Below are 18883 nucleotides of genomic sequence, written 5' to 3'. Positions count from 1 at the left end.
CATTGAATTTACTGCATGGAGGATACAAAAAGGAGAGCAGTCTTCAAATGCATTTGGTCTGCCATTTCCTCCCAGGAATCAAAATTTGTCTGCAATAACATCAACATATTTCATTTAACACAACGTACCACTGGATGCCTCAAAAGACCAAAAAGACTGATATTTGGCATCTCCAAGGCTCCTTCTCCTCCGAGTCAGATCTTTGGCCACTGTGTCTTCTCACCCCGGGACCACTGTGCCACCCTTGCTCAGCTGCTCCCAGCCCCGTTCACTGCCTGCCTGCCTCTCCCAGAAGTGGAGAACCTCCTGCCCTTGAATACCAGTTGCTGGTTCTTAACACTCTCCACTCTAGGGGCCTGTTCATTTCCCTTTTCTTGCAATGATATGATCAAGTAACTTTACTCACTCATTTAGACAACCAACATTTATTGATCAACTCTCATGTGCCAAACACCAGGATAAAGAGGAATACAAGTCACTCACAGCCAAGATGAAGACTAGTAAATGAGGCAATGACTATACAATGTAGAAAATGCTAAGCCAGAGATATACGAAGATACTATGGGGACCCTTCCTTCACCTCCTCTTTCTACTTCCTTGCCTTCTCCCAGCCCCTTCCTCAAGCTCCCGCCTCCATCTACTGCAGAGCCACTGGGTTTAGCTTGCAGCTAAGTGGTTAGATGGCCCCCTTGCCCTAGCAGGCATGAAGCCAACCACAAACTGAAAAGGAGCCATGGCAGCCTTTGAAGCGTGAACCACTACGATAAGAAAACATGTGGGAGGGGAGAGAAGTTTGCATATGCACCATTAGTACTGGTGCTAAAAATAAAGTTTGTGAAATGCCTAAATGAAGAACAGGAGAATAAATTGATGAATAACTGAATGATTCAATAGATGATTTAATGAATGAATCACAGAGTAAACTGTCAACCTTGAAGAAAAACTGAAGTTTAGAGTCTCTAACACTTGTGCTTGTTCATTGAATGCCGTGTTCCCCAGAAGGTTCCCTACAACGACTTTTATTTTAAGAAATTAAGATTACTTAAAAGTTCATTGAGAAAGTGATAATGCGCTTAAGAAACACCTGGAGCTGCCAAGGGGCTTTTCAGAGCCAGGACTCAAGACCATTTAGGTAGGAGAAAGCTGAGTGGCCGCCCCCCGTGCACGTTAGGGAAGAAGCTCCAAGTTCCTCAGGCCAGAGCCTTGTGAGGCTGCTTGACTGCTGGGGACACAGAGTTACAAAAGGTTCCAGGTTTCTTACTTAACCAAACAGGTGTACCATCCTATCAATAGCTGGAAAGTTGTATGGGAATCAAATCACTGCATTCCATCACCATTTCCATGTTTCCTACTTAAGAGAGAACTTTAGGAAAGCCTTTGGTGTTGCAAACAACTGCATTCTAACTTTTCTGTTCTGTAAATGGACATGTGCTGTAAAGAGGACCAGAATGAGGAGGACATTTGTGTGGTCAGGGGCCTGTTTGAAAGCTTAAATGCCCTTCAAGGCTTCCTTGTTCTCTGAGATAAACTGGCTGAAGCTTTTGACTTTGGGGTTTAGTCGGTGGGTGAGCTTGACATCACGGTCTGGCTTCATGTGATAGAAACGAAACATCTCGGCCATTTCCTTCACTCCAGGAAATCCCAGCTTCTCGTAAGCTTCCATGGTGATCTTTTAAGAACAAGTTAAACACTATATATTATTTTTTTTAAAAAAAAAGAAATGCTTTAGCTCTCTCTTAAAATACTTTGAGAACAAATTATTCACCTTAATGATAATGTAGTTCCACAGTTCTTTAGCCTAACACCAAAACCCAAGAAACTCTCAAGTTTTTTAAATAAGCAATTTGACAGCAAACTGACTTTTCTGGACTAATTCTGATCTGAACTTATGTGATGCTATTTATGACCTTTAATTATGCCATTTAGTGGAAATAGTCATATATATTTCTGCAGAGATATTGATGTGTTTGATTGCAGGTTCCTGTCCCCCCTCCCCCAAATGGTGATGTTACATGATGCACATAGAACGTAACCTATCTAAAAGCTGAAAGCTCCTGAAAGCTGAATGGCTTCTGGCCCCAAGCATTTTGGATAGGGTACTATGGATCTGTGCCCCCTTCATCGGACCAGCTTTCATATCCCTTTCTTCAAGGGATTCCTTCAGCAGCCCTCGCAGTCTACCCACCCAGCCCTCCATGCGGCGTCCAGGCCCCCACACACCCTGGCATCAGGCTCTCTGTCCTTTCCTCCTGGCTGATGTCCCTTCATCATTATCCTCCTTGATTAGAAATGAGCAACTTGACGTCAACCATCCCAGACTTTGCCAGGCCCAGGCTCAAACAAACGCTGCCCATCACACATTTACTGAGCTGCCTTCTGTCACCTTCCACAAAACCCACCTCTTGGGTCCCTCTGACACTAACTAGATCAACAGCCCCCCTCACTTGAATTAGCAAAACCCATTTCTGACTATTGGATCCAATGTAATCTGTCTTTGACCCCCAGAGATAAACTCTAACCTTGCTCTTCTACTTGGCCTCAGAACAATGTAACACACAAACAATTCATATAAAACAATGATTATCATGTGTCACTTATAACAATAAAAAAATCAAGAATAACTTGCATGTGCAAAAAAAGGAGAGACAATAAATTATAGTACATCTACTTTAAGAATATTATGCAGTTATTAAAATTAATGTTTTTGAAGAACTTTAGCAAAACAGAAAGTGCTCATAATACAATTAAATAAAAAAGCTAGATATAAACATATATATACTTGGAAAAGACTAGAAGAAAATGTGGCAAGTCTTAACAGTTCCTATCTCTGATAAGCTAAAATATGTGATTTTTATTTTCTTTTTTATAATTTTCTGTATGTTCTGAAATAAGCATTTGGTATTTTAAAATCAGAAAATAGAAGCTTTCAGTAAGAAGACTACATGAGAAGCGTGGAAGATGACTTAAAAAATGTCTGTCTCCTTGAGTTGCTCCTTCATCCTATAACGATAATTAATATCCCTTAGTAAAATAAAAGATTCTTTTCTGCAGATTTTTGAAGGCAAGAGATCTGTTTTTGTTGTGTCTCACTTTGTGAGAAAACGATATTCTTTTGGGGGTTCGACAGACATTTTCAGCCAGACCAGAGTTCCAGATGGGAGTTTTTTCAGGGTCATGGACTCAACGGAAGCACTTCCGCAGCCTCCTTCCGACCAGACTTGGGAGGGAAAGTCAGACTGCTGAGGCTGGAGCGCCACCTTGTGGCCATATGCATCCTTTCCCAGAGTAGCATGGAGTCTAAGCATTTCCCTGCTTAGGAGCACTGCGCAGTGACATCAGTTAGGCTGGTTACTAAGAACTGCACTAATCATTCTGTAGAACTTCCAGCTTCTAATGCCCTAGAACTTTTCGTGCCAGAGAAGTTTCTCAGGAATTGTGAAATGATTTGATGTACCAAGAATAGTCAAGGATCAGGCATGTGACCAAGAGATGCTTGGAAGGTCCTGAGCCATCCAAAATATCTAGGGTCCACAACAGGTGGCAGCATACGTAAACACAGCTCGCCTCCTCACAAAACCACATTAAAATTACAGCTGAATTATGTAACAGCCATCACTCAGAACCATCAGAAATCGAGCTGAATGGAAGTCTGACAACTATGGAATTAAAGAAACCTCCACAGAGGGCGGAGGTTGGTGTTCAGTGGTCACATCCAGTCCTTGCAGCTGACTGGCCTGGGTAAATCCCTCCCATTGACCTGCCAACAGCAACCAAGTCTCAACTACAAAAGGAGGGTGTACTCAGCACACATGAAGGGCAGACCTTATGTACCCAGTTTGGGTGATGGAGGAGGATGTGCCACTGGACCCTACAGGACACCTACTACCTTAGGCCACACTACCAAGACATGGAGTTAAAGCAACTCTACCTAATTCATAGGAACAAACACAAGGAGGCTACAAAAAGCAAACAAGGAGACAAAGAAACATGGCCCAAATGAAAGAACAGATCAAAACTCCAGAAAAAGAACTAAACAAAATGGAGGTAAGCAATCTATCAGATGCAGAGTTCAAAACACTAGTTGTAAGGAAGCTCCAGGAACTTAGGACCTCAACAGCATAAAAAAGGTCTAGTCAGAAACAAAGGATACACAAATTGAAATAAAGAATAATTTACAGGGAAACAAGAGTGGAGTGAATAAAGCTGAGAATCAAATCAATGATTTGGAACATAAGAAGGCAAAAAACAACAATCAGAACAACAAGAATAAAAAAGAATACAAAAAAACAAGGATAGAGTAAGCAGCCTCTAGGACAACTTATAGCAATCCAACATGTGCATCATAGGGGTGCCAGAAGGAGAAGAGAAAGAGCAAGAAATTGGAAATCTATTTGAAAAAATAATGAAAGAAAAATTCCCTAATTTGGTGAAGGAAATAGACATGCAAGTCCAAGAAGCACAGAGAGTCCCAAACAAGATGGATGCAAAGAAGCCCACCCCAAGACATATCATAATTAAACTGCTGAATGTTAAAGATAAAGAGAGAATCTTAAAAGCAGCGAGAGAAAAGCCGATAGTTACCTACAGAGGAGTTCCCAAAAGACTGTCAGCTGATTTCTCAAAAGAAACTTTGCAGGCTAGAAGGGTTTTGGCAAGAAGTATTCAAAGTCATGAAAAGCAGGGACCTACAGCCAACATTGCTCTACCCAGCAAAGTTATCATTTAGAATTGAAGAGCAGATAAAGATCTTCCTAGACAAGGAAAAAAAAGCCTGCCCAGTCCTCTAAGAATGAACACACATACCATATGCCCACACCCCTTTGCCTTTCTCCCCATCTTCCTTACAGATTTAAAACCCCATGAAACAAAAGGAATATAAGACCCAAATGTGTATGCCCTGGTAGAAGGGTCAGTCCCTGAGAAGTGTATTTACACCCAGGTACAAGTGGCTTTGCAGATCCTCTCATGAGTCCATCTTTTAAGTGATTGGCTGTCTTCTTGGGTTTGGAGGTAACTTATTTTCTTCATTAAAGACACCTGAAATAGTTTTCAATTTTTTTTTCTTAGCCTCACAGCTCCAGTTCCTGATGAGGAATTGGAATTGAGGTACCCCCTTAAGACTCAAGACTCACTGAACCAAGAGTTGCAGATAAAAACAACAACCAACTTTCTGTCTCGAACTCTAGGAAATATTCTAGAGCAGGGGTCAACAAAGTTTTTCCTAAAGGGCCAGACAGAAATATTTAAGGTTTTACAGGTCATAGGAGCTCTGTCACAACTACTCAACTCTGTCATTGTACTATGAAAACAGCTGTAGACAGTACATAAACAATGGTGCAGCTGTGTACCAATAAATCTTTATGTAAAAAAGCAGGTGGTGAGCCCTAGTTTGCAGACCCCTGCTCTAGAGAGATGTTGGTGCTGGGTAGGACCTTAGAAATCATCCAAACAAAATTCTCATTTCACAGCTGGGGGGGCTGCAGCCAAGAGAGGCAAAGAGCTGGTTACTTAAGGCCTACCAGCTCGAAAGAAGCATGGGTCCTCCTCCCAGCTCTGCGGGGCACACACAAACATGCACTTCCTTCTCAGAAGCCCTGTTCTCCTTCCTTTTATCAACACTTGCTTTGGAGAAATGGTTGGTAATGTGTATTGTCATCAGTTTCTCTCACTTTTCTGTAAAAGATTTGTCCTAGCCATGTTCTAGTCAGGCCATGCCCACCTGATTTGTACCATGATCAGTTATTGAGGGTTTACTAATTATCAAGTGCTTGCCATTTATACCTCATTTCATCCTCACAACAATCCCGCTAGAGTATAATAACTTTTTTAGCATATGAAGAAACTGGGGCTGGAGAGGTTAAGTAACATGCCAAGATTCCACAGATAGGTAAGGGCAGAGTCAGGATTTTGCTTACTTCCCTTCACCATACTGTCTGTCTCTGGTTCATTCATGTGGATCTAGCCAGGTGAGAATTTGAAGTTCTAGAATTTAGCCAGGACGGTCCTTTTGTTCCCTCCTAGACAGTCTTGCCCATCCTCAAGCATCACCTCAAAGCCACTTTTTCCATGAAGCCTTCTCCTACCCTTCTAAGCACCTATAGTGTTTCCGTCTTGTACTGATCTCTGTGATGTCATGTGCATTAACATTTTCACCCCAACTTTGCTATAAACTCTTCAAACATAGCACCAGGTACATAAGAGGTACTTGATAGATACCAATTGATACTTGATATATGTGCCAAATCCTATGCTAAGCCCCTTAAATATATTCTCTCTAGTTTTCACTAGAACATCCTGAGGTAGATGCTATTATGTTACTGCACAGATGAGGAAGCTAAGGCGCAGAGAGACTAAGTAACTTGCCCGATACCAGCGAGCTCTGGCAGACTAGAGTGATCAGCAATGAGTGCTTATGAGAGGAGAGTTGGGTAGTATATATGAAAAACTTGTACCTCAGTCTTCAGATACTAAGCTCTTGCCACCCAATGGAGATTTTATTCTAACAAGCTGGTTAACCTTAAGCCAAAGAAATAAAGCCGTAAGTGTGAGATTGAGAAGCACTAACACAAGAGAGATTTGAGGAACTGAAATCCTCCTCAATTTCTTCCAATAGCCTAAGCTGAAGCCTGCCTAAATTCATGGAAAGTCTACCAGAATTTGTAAGTCAGTGGGGTGTGACCCATGGTGGACTTTTGTGATCATATATATGACTCCTAAGAACTCACCTTTGCATCTCGGACTTCTTTCCCCAAGGCCTTGGACAAAACATCAGCATATTGCTGTATTGTTAGTGCTTCTGCACTCAGGCCCACGGCCTTGCCTAAAAACTCTGCCGGAGAATTAAAAATACTAGAGACGACTGCTCCAACATCAGCAACAGAGATCCCGTCCATCGGTACGTCCCCCATAGGCAGTGCTAGTTAAAAAAAAAAAAAAAAAAAAAAAAAAAAAAAGGATAAAAATAGCTAATTACATCACATCCTTGGTAGGTCCCACCAACTTGAATTAATCAACCACTTAAAAGGTATAGGAAAGCAATGTATACTGAATGGCCATAATCCATGCAGTATTAAGTTCAAGGTTTTGTTTGAGAAAATACCATAATACCTGAGTATTGACTTTTTTTTAAAAAGTGCCCATTTACTAAACATCTGCTGTGTGCAAAGTATGATTAGTTATATCTCCAACCAAGGCATCACTGCTGACTTCCAGACTCTATTTGTCCAACTTCCTACTCAACATCCTTACGTGACTAATAACCATTAAATTCAATGTGCTCCAGTATGAATTCCTCTATCCCCAAACAACTTTCTCCCCCTACAGACTTCTCCATCTCAGCTAATGGCAACTCTATCATTCCAGTTTCTCAAGTCAAGAATCTTGGAGTCAGCTTGACACTTCTCTCAAACCCCGTATCTTTTGGGGGGTTTCCAGAAGTCCTATTCATAGTGTGTCCAGAATCTGACCACTTCCCACTATCTTCACTGCTACCACCTTGGTCCAAGCCACCTTGGACCATCATCTTTGACTTAGATTATTACAGAGTTGGTCTCCTTGTTTCCACTCTTGCCTTTTCGTGATCTCTGTGAGCCTGTAAAACTAACGTCAGCTCACATCATATCTGCCCATAACCTCCAATGGCTCTCTGTCCCTCAAAAGACAAGCCAGTGCCTTACAGGATCAGACCTCTGTTAACTCTGGCTTCACCTCCTGCTACTCTCCTTTCCTTGCTCTGTTCTGGCCACAGTAGTTGTTCCTTCTTCCCAAAATGTTCTTACCCTGAGTACCCAAAAGCCCACCACCTAGCTCTATCAGAAAGTGCTCAAATGTTGCCTTCTCAAAGAGGCCCACTGACCACCTTGTTTAAATTTCACGTGCCATCTCCTTACTGCTAGCATTCCACATATGCCTTACCCTGCCCAATTTTTTTGTGGTACTTACCTCTTAACATGCAATATGCCTTACTTATCTATTATGTTTATTATCTATCTCCTTCACCCCAATAGATGTTTATTATCTATTTCCTTCACCCAAATAGGAGCTTCACAAGGGCAGAGCTGTTTGTTTTGAACTGTTTACTACTGATTCCCCAGTAAATGACTGGCACATAGGAAGCTCTCAAGTACTCATTGAATGGATAAAGGAATGAACGAACAAATATATTAGCTGGTTTAATCTTAAAAATAACCTTGAAACATAGGAATATCAAGTACTTGCGAGAAGTGGGTTCAAATCCTTACATGTCACTCCAAAGACTGTGTCCCTCCTACAGTGCGATACAGCCTCTCACAGATTCCCAGAATCCCAGAATCCTGAGGCTCGAACCCAAAGTAGACACTGTCTAGTCCCAGAACTCTTGTTTGTTAAATGAAAAAACAAAGTCTATTGACTTGCCTGCTGCCTCACAGCCAGGAAGCAACAGGTCAGGACAAGAATCAAGGTCTCTGAACTTCAATCCAGTGTAAAAGTGACTTCGGGCTTAGCGGTCAGGGACTAAATATCATATTTAGTCTTTTGTAGCTAACGTAGCTTCGTGCCTCAATTTCTTTATCGGCCAGTTGCCTGCTCAGATTAAATTATGATTGTATTTTATATTGGTAAAGCAGTTTGCACTTTTTGAGGCACTCAGAGCTAAGCTGTTCTGACTTTGAGGTTTGTTTTTATTTGGGAGTTGAGAGTCTTGTGATGAGATTAAAAGCAGCTATGGGACAGTGGGAAGGACTATGGCTCTGGAGTCAGACTGCCAGGGTCCATGTCCTGGCGCTGCCTTATTAATGATCTTTGGAAAGTTACTTACTCTGTCTTGCCTCAGTCTCCTAATCTGTAAAATGAAGGTAAATAGCGCAATGCCAGGCCCTTAGTAAGTGTTTAGTAAGTGTTAGCTATTTCTATGTGGAGAATGATTCCTGAGCCTCAGAAATACCTAAAACTGGGTTTTACAGACTTTGGGGCTCCACATGGAAATGGGCACCAGAAGTAATTCAGGGCATCACCTCTTCACCCAGGCCAATCTAACTGATAGACTACAATGCCTTAGTTCAGGACCTGGGAAATGTCAGACAGCTGGCTTCTGAAATCTGGTAAGGGCATAGGAAGAAAGGAGGTGGGAGTAAAAAGTGCTGTATCACGTTTATACATTTAACTAGTCACTTGTTAAACTATTACTCAGGTCATCTGTTGCATGGCAGGTGCTCCAGGTTGACTTTGACTGTCACTAGTTATACCTCTGATAAGTCTCACTTATGTGCTGAGAAAAAAAAGACTGAATTGCTGCTGTTGATACTTCCATAGTCCCTCCACCCCATGCAGCCACCTTGGACTCTGGACAAATTCCAGTGGACTGGAAGCATTGGAATGACTAGGAATCCCTGTTGAAACTGTAATCTTCCGGGCCCCAGTCCAGACCTACAGAATCAGACTCTTTCTCTGGGGATCCCCAGTTCCCTCTAGATATTCTGACCATGGGACCCAGGTCAAGAGAAGAATGTCTTTCCTATTACCACAGAAGCTCAGATGGATGAGCTAGAAGGGACCTTAGAAGTCACCTTGTCCAAACTTTTTCATTAGACATGAGGAAACTAAGGCTTGAGGTCATGTAGCTCACAACTTATATAAGGAGCATCAGATTGTTAAGAGTGGAAGTGAAATCCTTTGTGTTTCCAGTCCAAGAACCAGTTCTCTGTGAAGTCTAAAACAAAGCCGTATCCCTCTCAGCACTTCACATGGAGGTTAAGCACATAGGAGGCACTCAAATGATATATGTCCACTGAAATGAGGGAGGAAGGGCAAGAGGGAGGGGGAGGGGAGGACAGCAGGTGTCTGTTTAACTTTCACTGCAAACTTCCACTTACCCATGGTGTAGTAATCTCCATCAGAGGCTTTCGTAGGCTTCCATATGGTGAGAAAGTTTTCAAAGTAAGCTGCCAAGCGCACGCTGGTCATGGGAACACCAATGGACCAGAAATACTCTTCTACCTCTCCCTTTCCAGAAAAGTGCTCAACTTCCAACTTCCCACCTGTCAGGCGCTTGACGTTCTCCAGGCCACTGAATACCACGTGCTTCAGACCCAGGCGCTTGGCCATATCTGCCACCAGCTTGCCCTGAGAAACAAACATCAATTCTTTATATAGATTTCTCTATATGAATATGGACAAGAGGGCAGGTGTTGGTTTCCCTTACCCCTCCTTTTCCTATTGTCCTCCTTTGAGAGGAAGTTCTTCCAGAACCAAAATATACTCAAGCTACTATCTGAGAGGCCACCAGTATTAGTGGCTCCGCCATGTCAAAATGCTGAACTCCATCAGAAGCTAAGAGGTAGCTTGGTGGGAACAGTCAGAAACATTTGATCCCTTCCTCTAGGCTATCACTATTTTTGTGATCAACTGCCACATTTATTTATATAAGAGGCTCAGGAATACCTGAGACAACACATAGTATAATAATGTTTTCTGGTAATGAATTATATCCGCACACCATTTCAAACTTGAGGGCATAATGAAGACACACTCACACATTCTCTTTTCTGTGTTTAAGTTCCAAATTTCTCAAAGCACCTTCAAGGGAAGGCAGAGCAGCCAGGGAGGGTAAGAAGAAAGGCTCAGAGGTGTCCCCACCTGACACACTTCTTTCTCTTTGCTGAGATGGTCCCAGAAGTTGGTCACCACGAAGGCCCCATAGGCATCTTTTAAGACAGCCTCCACTGATGCTTCATCATTCAGGTCCCCTTTTACCACTTCGGCACCAAGGTCCCGGAGCGCCAGTGCTTTCGGTTGAGTCACATCCCTGGTCAGAGCTCTCACAGCAAACTGTTTGCTCTCCAAAATGGCCCTGGCCACAGAGCCACCCTGAGCTCCTGCAGGATTGGGGAAGAAGAAATAGAGGAAGAAATCAGGAAGGATGTTCACTGCAGAACAGTTGGTCAGGGAAGTCCCATCATTCAGAGTGCAGCGGTTATAACTATTTCAGGCAGCATCCCCACAGCTTGCAACCGTGGTTTTCAAACCAGGTTTCCTGCAGCCTGGTCAGAGGCACCTCCAGAGAATCTGTGGTGCAGAGAAAGAATGGGAGAGGCCTGGCAACCACGAGGCCAAAGGAGCGGGAAGCCAGACCTGCCACCCAGGTTCAACGGGGAAATCTACTTTTATCTGACTATAGATTTTATTTTGAGGTTCTTCACACAATTTTATTTTCAAAAGAGCTTCTTATTTTATATTTTTTTAAAAATTGGAAAACCTGCTAACTTTCTTTTTATGGCATTCAAAGCCGTTGATGACATGATCATTATTTGCCTAATTTATTTACTAATATTTACTGAATGCCCTGTGATATGTGCCAGGTACTGTGCTGATTTACTGACATTTGGGATCCTCTATCAAATTAGTTGGATACCTGTCCTGAATATGTTTCTTGTGCCTTCAGATCTACCTTCACCTGCTTAGTGCCCTGGGAGGCTGACGTATATGGACTCCATCAATGGGCTCTCTTGCTCTCAGATTGGGTCTGGCCAATGAGAGACATCAGCAGGAGACCCAAGGGCAGGAGAAGAAGTGACCATTTCCATGTTGCTACTCTCCCTGAATTGTGGCCATCTCTCTTGCCCTCTGCTCCTTCCTCCTTTTGCTTACTTATTTATTATGGGCCTCTTCCCTTTCCACCTTTATTTTTCCCTTGCCTTCTCTGAAAGAGTGCAGCACTTGTTTCCTGTGGAATCCCAACTGCTTCACCACTGAGAACCCTATAGGATCTGCTGTTCAATGAGCTCCGCTTTCACACAAGGAGTTTCAGCCGAAGTGTAGTGATCTAGTAGTAAATATGAGCAGAGAGCCAAAGGTCACCAGATGTTTGAAGAAAGCCTCCAACAAAACCAATATAAATAAACTGACAAAATGAAACAGAAACAATGCATTGAAGAGAAATTTTAAAGAATTAATATTTTCAGAGACTGGAGAAGATTTTGCTTTCAGAAGACTACCTCTACATACTGCACCAATAAAAAGGGAGGAGACAGTAGAGAAGGAGAGAGAGCATTCAGAAGAGAAGATGAAGCTCTCAGAAATTTAAAATGTTATAGCAGAAATAAATTTTCAGCAGAAAAAGTTGGAGAAATCTCTTAGAGTTACAAGGGGAAAAAACACAAAGGAATGGAAACTAGTAAAGAGATCATAGATCAAGCCAGGGGAACTCCACAGTGAGAGAATAGAGAAAACGGATATATGGAATTATCAAAGAAAATAATCTCCCAAAGTTTAAGGATTACAAGTGAGCTTCCAGAGTAAGGGGCACTGAGTACCCACATAATAAATAAATAAAGTTCTACATTATTTGCATTAATTGTGAAATTTCAGAACACTGGTGATAAAAAATATTATGAACTTTGATGAAAGTGTGGTTAATTCAAAGGTGGGGAATAAAAATAGTGCCAGATTTCTTTATAACACTGAAACCAATGGAGTCATGCCATTTAGGGGGGAAATTAATTTCTATTTAGAATTTTAAACCTAGCCAAATGATCAACTGAGTCTAAACATTCTACATGAAGACCTTTTCAGACATTCAAGATCTCAAAAATTTAACTCCTGTGTATTCTTTCTCAGTAAGCTGTTGGAGGATGGGCTCCAGCAAAATGACAAAGTAAAGCAAGCAAGAGGAACCCAGGAGAAAGGCCAAGAGAATTATTAGAATAATGGGGAAGAGCATCCTAGAAAGACTGAAATAGGAAAAGGCAGCATTCCAGGAAGAAGGTCTCCATGGAGAGAAAAAAACAGAATAGATTAAAGGGGAAAAAATGAGCCATAGGTACAAAGAAAGATAAATAAAAAATAAAAGCAATTATTAATTTCAGGGAAAACAAGAAACTATATGAGAAAAGAAAGTGCATACTACATGAGTCAAATATGAACAATAATTACATAGTTATAGTAAGAGTCCATATTAGTTCATCATTTATATGAAAAATACAAGTTGTTATAAATTGTATGCAAAGGATGAGAAAAAGGATGTGCATGGGGATTGGGATATGAGAGAACTAAAGACAATGAATAATATCTAAAACTGAGAAGTCAATAAAGAGCACATTACATTTTCAGAAATATGGAGACAAACACCAGTACAAAGAGAAGAGTTAAATGTGGAAAGGGGAAGGGCAGGATCTGTTGGGTTTCTTTGTAAGAATTGTGGGTAGACTTTTAAAACTATTATATTCACATCTATAAAAATAAAATTCAGTATAAAATATTTGTTCACTCTATTAGTTTGTTAATCCTGCCATAACAAAATTCCACAGATTGAGGCTTAAACAATTGAAATATATTTTCTCACAGTTCTGGAGGCTAGAAGTCCAAGATCAAGGTGTTGCTAATGCTTGGTTTCTCCTGAGATGTCTCCCCTTGGCTTGTAGATGGAGAGCCTTCTAACTGTATCCTCATTTGGTCTTTGCTTTGCGCACTTTAGCCCTTCCTGTCTGTCTCTCTGTGTGTGAAAATTTCCTCTTCCTAAAAGGACTTCAGTCCAATAGGATTAGGGACCCTTATCATGGTCTTACGTTAGTATAATTACCTTAGTAAAGGCCTTATCTGCATATACAGTCAAATTCAGAGGTACTAGAAATTAGGGCTACAACATATGAATTATTTTGCGGGGAGACACACTTCAGCCCATATCATCAACTATTGTAATTGTTTTTGTATAACCCTCCTACTAAACTAGGCCCTCCTTGAGGACAGAAACTGTTTACTCTTCATCCCTGTTTCCCAATCATGTGCTGAGACTATTCTCTGGCAAACTGCAAGTTCTCCACATCTGTATGTTGAACTGTGGGCAAAAAGGGGCCACATACAAAACCTCACAAGTTTAGGGGAGGAATGAATGAATGAATGAATGAATGAATGAAATGAAATGAAAAAACTGAAACCTCTGTGCTCTCAACTCTTAGTTTTGGAGGTGAACAGTTCTGCCTGGACCTGTATGAAAGAATAAGAGTAGGACTGGCTTTGTAATCACTCCCACTTTGAATGTTTTACTAAGACCCAAACCAGGTGAAGAATTCATCCATCTTTGCCCTGTTCCTTTAAATTAGCAAGGCATAACATAAACCTATGAGCCCGAAAAAGCAGCCCCCAGAGTGTCCATTCTAGACATACTCAGTTGTTCTAGACCTTCCTCGCTTATTCTGGATTGTTCCCTCTTGGACCCAGCTCCCTACCAGGTGATTCCATGTTGCAGACAGTGTCAACATAAGAAATGTCAAAAGCTGTAGAGAATTTTTGTAAGAGTTTGAGTGCTCACTTTGGCAGCATATGCAATAAAATTATTTGAGCCTCCCTGGCTGATATGGCTCACTGGGTCGAGTGCTGGCCTGCAAACCGAAAAGTCGCCGGTTCAATTCCCAGCCAAGACACATGCCTGGTTTTCCAGCCAGGTCCCCAGCTGGGGGCGGTGTGAGAAGCAACCTATCAATGTATCTATCGCTCAAGGATATTTCTCTTCCTCTCTTTCTCCCTCCTTTCCTCTCTCTAAAATAAATAAATAAATAAATACAACCTTCTTAAAAATAAATAAAGGAAAAAAGAAAAAAATTATTCACGCCAATTGATGACATACGCCAGGGAGCAAGATCTCAAATACTCCACAGAATAACAGTTTTGCAGTTACTTTTATGCATTTGAAATTAAGAAAGGAACATAAGGAAGATATAGGAAGGTGGCAGAAAGCAAAGCAAGGATTGGATTACAGGATAGTTAACAAGATTATGTGCTCTCTTGAGGGTGGTTAAGGCTTATTTCAAAGGTGTGTTAACCTAGATGCACAGAAGCAATGGATAGGACCAGCTTTAGGCAAAGATAAGATTTTTACAAAGAAGTTATATGCCTGGGCATGCCTACCTACCATGACCTTACCAGTTAGAAATTTATGGTCAGATCACCCTGTGAGGGTGCTTTCATAGAACCCCCTTTCTGTCTACAGTTGCACTTGAATGGCAGGCACTGTTTAGAGTTTGATGTGCAAACACATGCAAGGTAAGGGTTAACACATGTCCCTGTCAAATTTAACTAGGCATCTTATATTTTTATCTGCTAAATCGGGCAAAATCGGGCAAACCTAACTCAAACACCCAAACACACCCAGAATGCCACGGTAACTGAACTAGGGACAAGCCCTGGGCAATAATGTAATCTGTCCACTCCCCACTCAGCACATTCTCCTTACCCTCACCCGCTCCACCCTCTCAGAAGCGCTGGGGAATTGGTCAGGCGCGAGACACCTCCTGCACACCCTTGGGCCTCTCGCACTTGCTCCTTTTACTTGTCAGGGAGTGCGTGGAGAAAAGTCTCCAGAGTATATTTCTATGAAAATGAAAGATACCAACAGGTCAGCACACAATTGAGAAAGAGAGAATATGTCAGTTGTCCTTGGCCCACTGAGATCATTTCTGACAAATAAAATCAAATCCCCCAGCCCCTTTGCCACATCAGAAACTCAAGCAACAGGACACTTTTCTTAATTTCCTCCAGAGGTCTCTCTGTTCAGCCCATGCCGGCAGGCTCTGACTTTAAAACAAGACAGGAAAGTAAGCCAAGTCAGCATGCACTTTGAAGTAAGGGGTTTTCTTACCTGTTGCTCCAAAAACTGCAATTACTTTCTTGCTGGTCATGTTACTGGACAAAGAAATAGTGCAGTAGCCCAATTTTCCTCCGAGTAGTGACAGCAGCTGAATGAGTTTCTCTTTAAGTATGTGAGTTGTAAGCCACATCACATTACCACACCCCTCCTTTGTGTAATTTTTGGCCCCTCCTTTGTAAAATTTTTGTAGTTACCAGTGAGCTTGCTCACTATGACACTGCAATTTTCCAAACAGGATTCATTTATTCCTTCACTTATGGGTTCAGTAAATGTGGATGAGTGCCTTTGGTATACCAGACATTGAACTAGAGGTCCTGATGATCCAGATCTTGTAAGGGAGATAAACTAGTAAATAAAAGTACAGTAGAGAGAAATGGCAGAGGGGACACAGGTTATCGGGGAATGACATAAAAGCCACATTGCAGGTGTTAGGGAAGGTTTTTCAGAGGAGAGGATGCTGACGCTGGCCTGAAGACCCAGTGAGAGAGTACCCCAGGCAGGAGGAAACACACATAACCAAGTTCAAAGGCATGGCAATTATGACACAGGGCTCGCGATGGCTGCAACAATAGTAGTGAGAGGTGAGACTGGGAAGGATGCAGGGGACAGAACACAGAGGGCCTGATGGCCATCGCAAGGAGCTTGGATTTATCCTGAGAGCCACAGCAGTTTTTATGTGATCCTTTGGCAGCAGGGTGGAGGCTGGGTGGAAAGAAGGCCATGCTGGAAATACGGCTACTCCTAAGGGGACTAAAGAAATGATACGAGGAAGAAATAACAAAGGCTAGAACAGAGGCAGTGTTTGGGGGTGAATTGTGTCCCCCCAAAATTCATATGTGGACATCCTAATCTCTAATACAGCAGAGTGTGACCTCATTTGGAGATAGGGTCTTCACAGAGGTAACCAAGTTTAAGTGAGGCCGTTCAAGTGGACCTAATCCAGTATGACTGGTGTCGTTGGAAAAAGAGAAAATTTGAACACGGAAATATGTACAAAGGGAAGATGATGTGAAGAGACAGGGAGACCACCATGTGATCACGAAGACGGCCGCCTATAAGTCAAGGAAAGAAAGGTCTGGGCACAAATCCTTCCCTCGCAACCCTCAGAAGGAACCAGCCCCACCAACATCTTGATTTTGGACTTCTGGCCTCCAGGACTGTGAGACAATAAATGTGTTTTTTAATCAACCCACTGTGTGGTACTTTGTTATGGCAGCCCTACTAAACCAATATAGGCAGTGACAAGGAGGGTAAAGTGAAAGATGTTTAGGAGGTATACTGATCCAATCTTTGACTGGAAGTGGCAAAAGGGAAGGCAAGGAAGAGAAAGGACCAAAAATAACTGCCAACTGGATGGGCAGTGGAGGAGCAGGAGCAGACCTCAGGGTTAAATGAGATCGGAATTGAACCTCTTGGGTTTGAGGCTGCAACTTTTGTGTGATTGGGAGATGAGGAAGTAAGAAGAGCAAGTGTAGCTCTCTCATTTAAGGAACCTTGCTGTAAAGGAAGTGAGAGGAACTATGGTTATAAGATAAAATGGAATTTTATTTCACAAGGAAAGACTTAAACATGTTTGCGGGTTAAAAGTGCCTCTCTCCATCCCTCACACTCTGTTTATTTTTCTTTATAACACTTATGACTTGATATATCACAGGTATATTTCTTCGCTCATATGTTTATTTCCAACTTCTCCCAACTAGACTGTGCGCTCCATGAGGACAGTGACTTTGTTCACTTGTGTATAGCTTCAGAGACTATAGCTATATCTGGCATATAATAGGTACACAGTAAATTTTTGTTGAATGAATGTAACTAGGTTTCTAAGGAAGCTGAAAGGCATGGACTGTGCAGCACAAAGGAAGGGATGCTGAAAATAGCAGCTATCGCAGGGATACCTGGAACCCTCTGCCAAACAGTTACAAAGACATATCAAAAATGGGACAAATCATGACTCTGCAGCCCGGCTGTCCCTTGCCTTTCCCTCCACCCTCCTGCTCATATCGCCTGCTCCTGCCTGACTATCCTTGCAAGAGGAAGCAATTCTCCTGACTGCCCCCCTCTACAGTGTAACCCATAATGCAACTGAGAGAGAGGCTCTGTAGTTGGTACAGATTGGCAGAGTTGGTCATGAACAACTGTGCATTTCTTGGGGGCAAACGTAAAGAGACTAAGCAGGACAAGCTAAATCCAGAGGGTCCAGAAAGTGGAGAACTATATGTTCTCATTTCTAAGATAAAGATATTAGTGGAACAAAGTCAGCTATGTTGCAAGAAAGATATGTAGTGCCCCTGCTCCCCTAACTACATACAATATTACTCTAGCCATGTGGAGAGTTCTCAGTAACATTCCAAGCAAACATGCAAAAGAGACGAAGATTTACATTCAAATAGTTTATCCATAGCATTATTTACATGGAAAAGAACTAGAGGCTATCTAAATGTGAAATAAATGTTGGCACAGCCATAAAACAGAAGGGTATATCTCCATTAGAAATTACATTTTGTAAAAATTTTCATAAAATGGGAAAATGCTCATAATATAAAGTTATATGAAATCAACAGACTAAAGAACTACATATATAGTGTAATTTTGAGGTTGCAAAGAAAAAAATTATACACACACATGCGTACACACACATAGACTAAGCAGTTGAGTGATACTCTACAGCATGCTGGTGGAAGAGCCCGAGGACTGGGCATGACTTGACATTATTGTTCTCACACTTTGATTACAGCATAGTGCTATGTCATGCCCATATCCTAAGAGCTGACTGGAGAAAAAAAAAAGTTAAAAGGCTGGGAGGATAGAGCAGCACTGTTAATAGGAGCCTAGAGTTGGAAACAACATGAACATCCATCTAGAGTAGAATGGATAATGTGTGGCATACTCACACAATGACATACACACAGCGACAAGAACGAATAATCCAAATTCCACGTGCAAAACAACTGGGAAAAACCTCACAAATAAAATGTTGATTGAAAGAGTAAAGGAATGTCTAGCATACAATCAAATTTCTATAACATTAAAAAGCAGGAAAAACTAACCTATGGTGACAGACATGAGCAGTGGTTACTTTGGGGGGCAGTGATTGGAAGGAGCATAGGGGGCTTCGGTAGCAGCTGCTGCAGGGCTGTAATATCCTTTGTCTTATCTGCATGTTGATAGCCCGTGTGAGTTCATTTTGTGAAAATTTATCAAGCTGTACAATTAAGATCTATGCAATTTTCTCTGTATTTCATTAAAAAGTCTACTTTAAAAAAT

At 41.8% G+C, this 18883-nt stretch overlaps 1 protein-coding gene across 1 annotated transcript; it reads right to left on the bottom strand.

The window, feature by feature from the left end:
- Nucleotides 1-1404: 1404 nt before the first annotated feature.
- Nucleotides 1405-15677, bottom strand: LOC129079969 (nmrA-like family domain-containing protein 1). The gene is made up of 5 exons (XM_054585256.1): nucleotides 15611-15677; nucleotides 10615-10853; nucleotides 9852-10101; nucleotides 6726-6916; nucleotides 1405-1669 (listed from the first exon to the last, which is right to left on the bottom strand). The coding sequence occupies exons 1-5, from the start codon at nucleotides 15648-15650 to the stop codon at nucleotides 1490-1492; spliced, it is 900 nt and encodes a 299-aa protein (XP_054441231.1). The 5' UTR covers nucleotides 15651-15677; the 3' UTR covers nucleotides 1405-1489.
- Nucleotides 15678-18883: the final 3206 nt, after the last annotated feature.

Source organism: Pteronotus mesoamericanus, unplaced genomic scaffold (genome assembly GCF_021234165.1).
Source record: "Pteronotus mesoamericanus isolate MK-2021 breed Mesoamerican mustached bat unplaced genomic scaffold, CSHL_Meso_final contig_82, whole genome shotgun sequence".
Classification (NCBI taxonomy): domain Eukaryota; kingdom Metazoa; phylum Chordata; class Mammalia; order Chiroptera; family Mormoopidae; genus Pteronotus; species Pteronotus mesoamericanus.
The sequence above is the reverse complement of the archived record's forward strand: the minus strand, read 5'-3'. Positions and strand labels throughout refer to the sequence as shown.

Bases quoted from the DNA above. Each gene is read 5' to 3' on its own strand.
- LOC129079969 (XM_054585256.1), bottom strand. From the start codon at position 15,650: ATGACCAGCAAGAAAGTAATTGCAGTTTTTGGAGCAACAG. The intron at 10,854-15,610 runs GTAAGAAAACCC...CCAATCCTGCAG, and splicing joins TGCAGTTTTTGGAGCAACAG to GAGCTCAGGGTGGCTCTGTG. The intron at 1,670-6,725 runs GTGAGTTCTTAG...TGTTCTTAAAAG, and splicing joins AAGAAGTCCGAGATGCAAAG to ATCACCATGGAAGCTTACGA.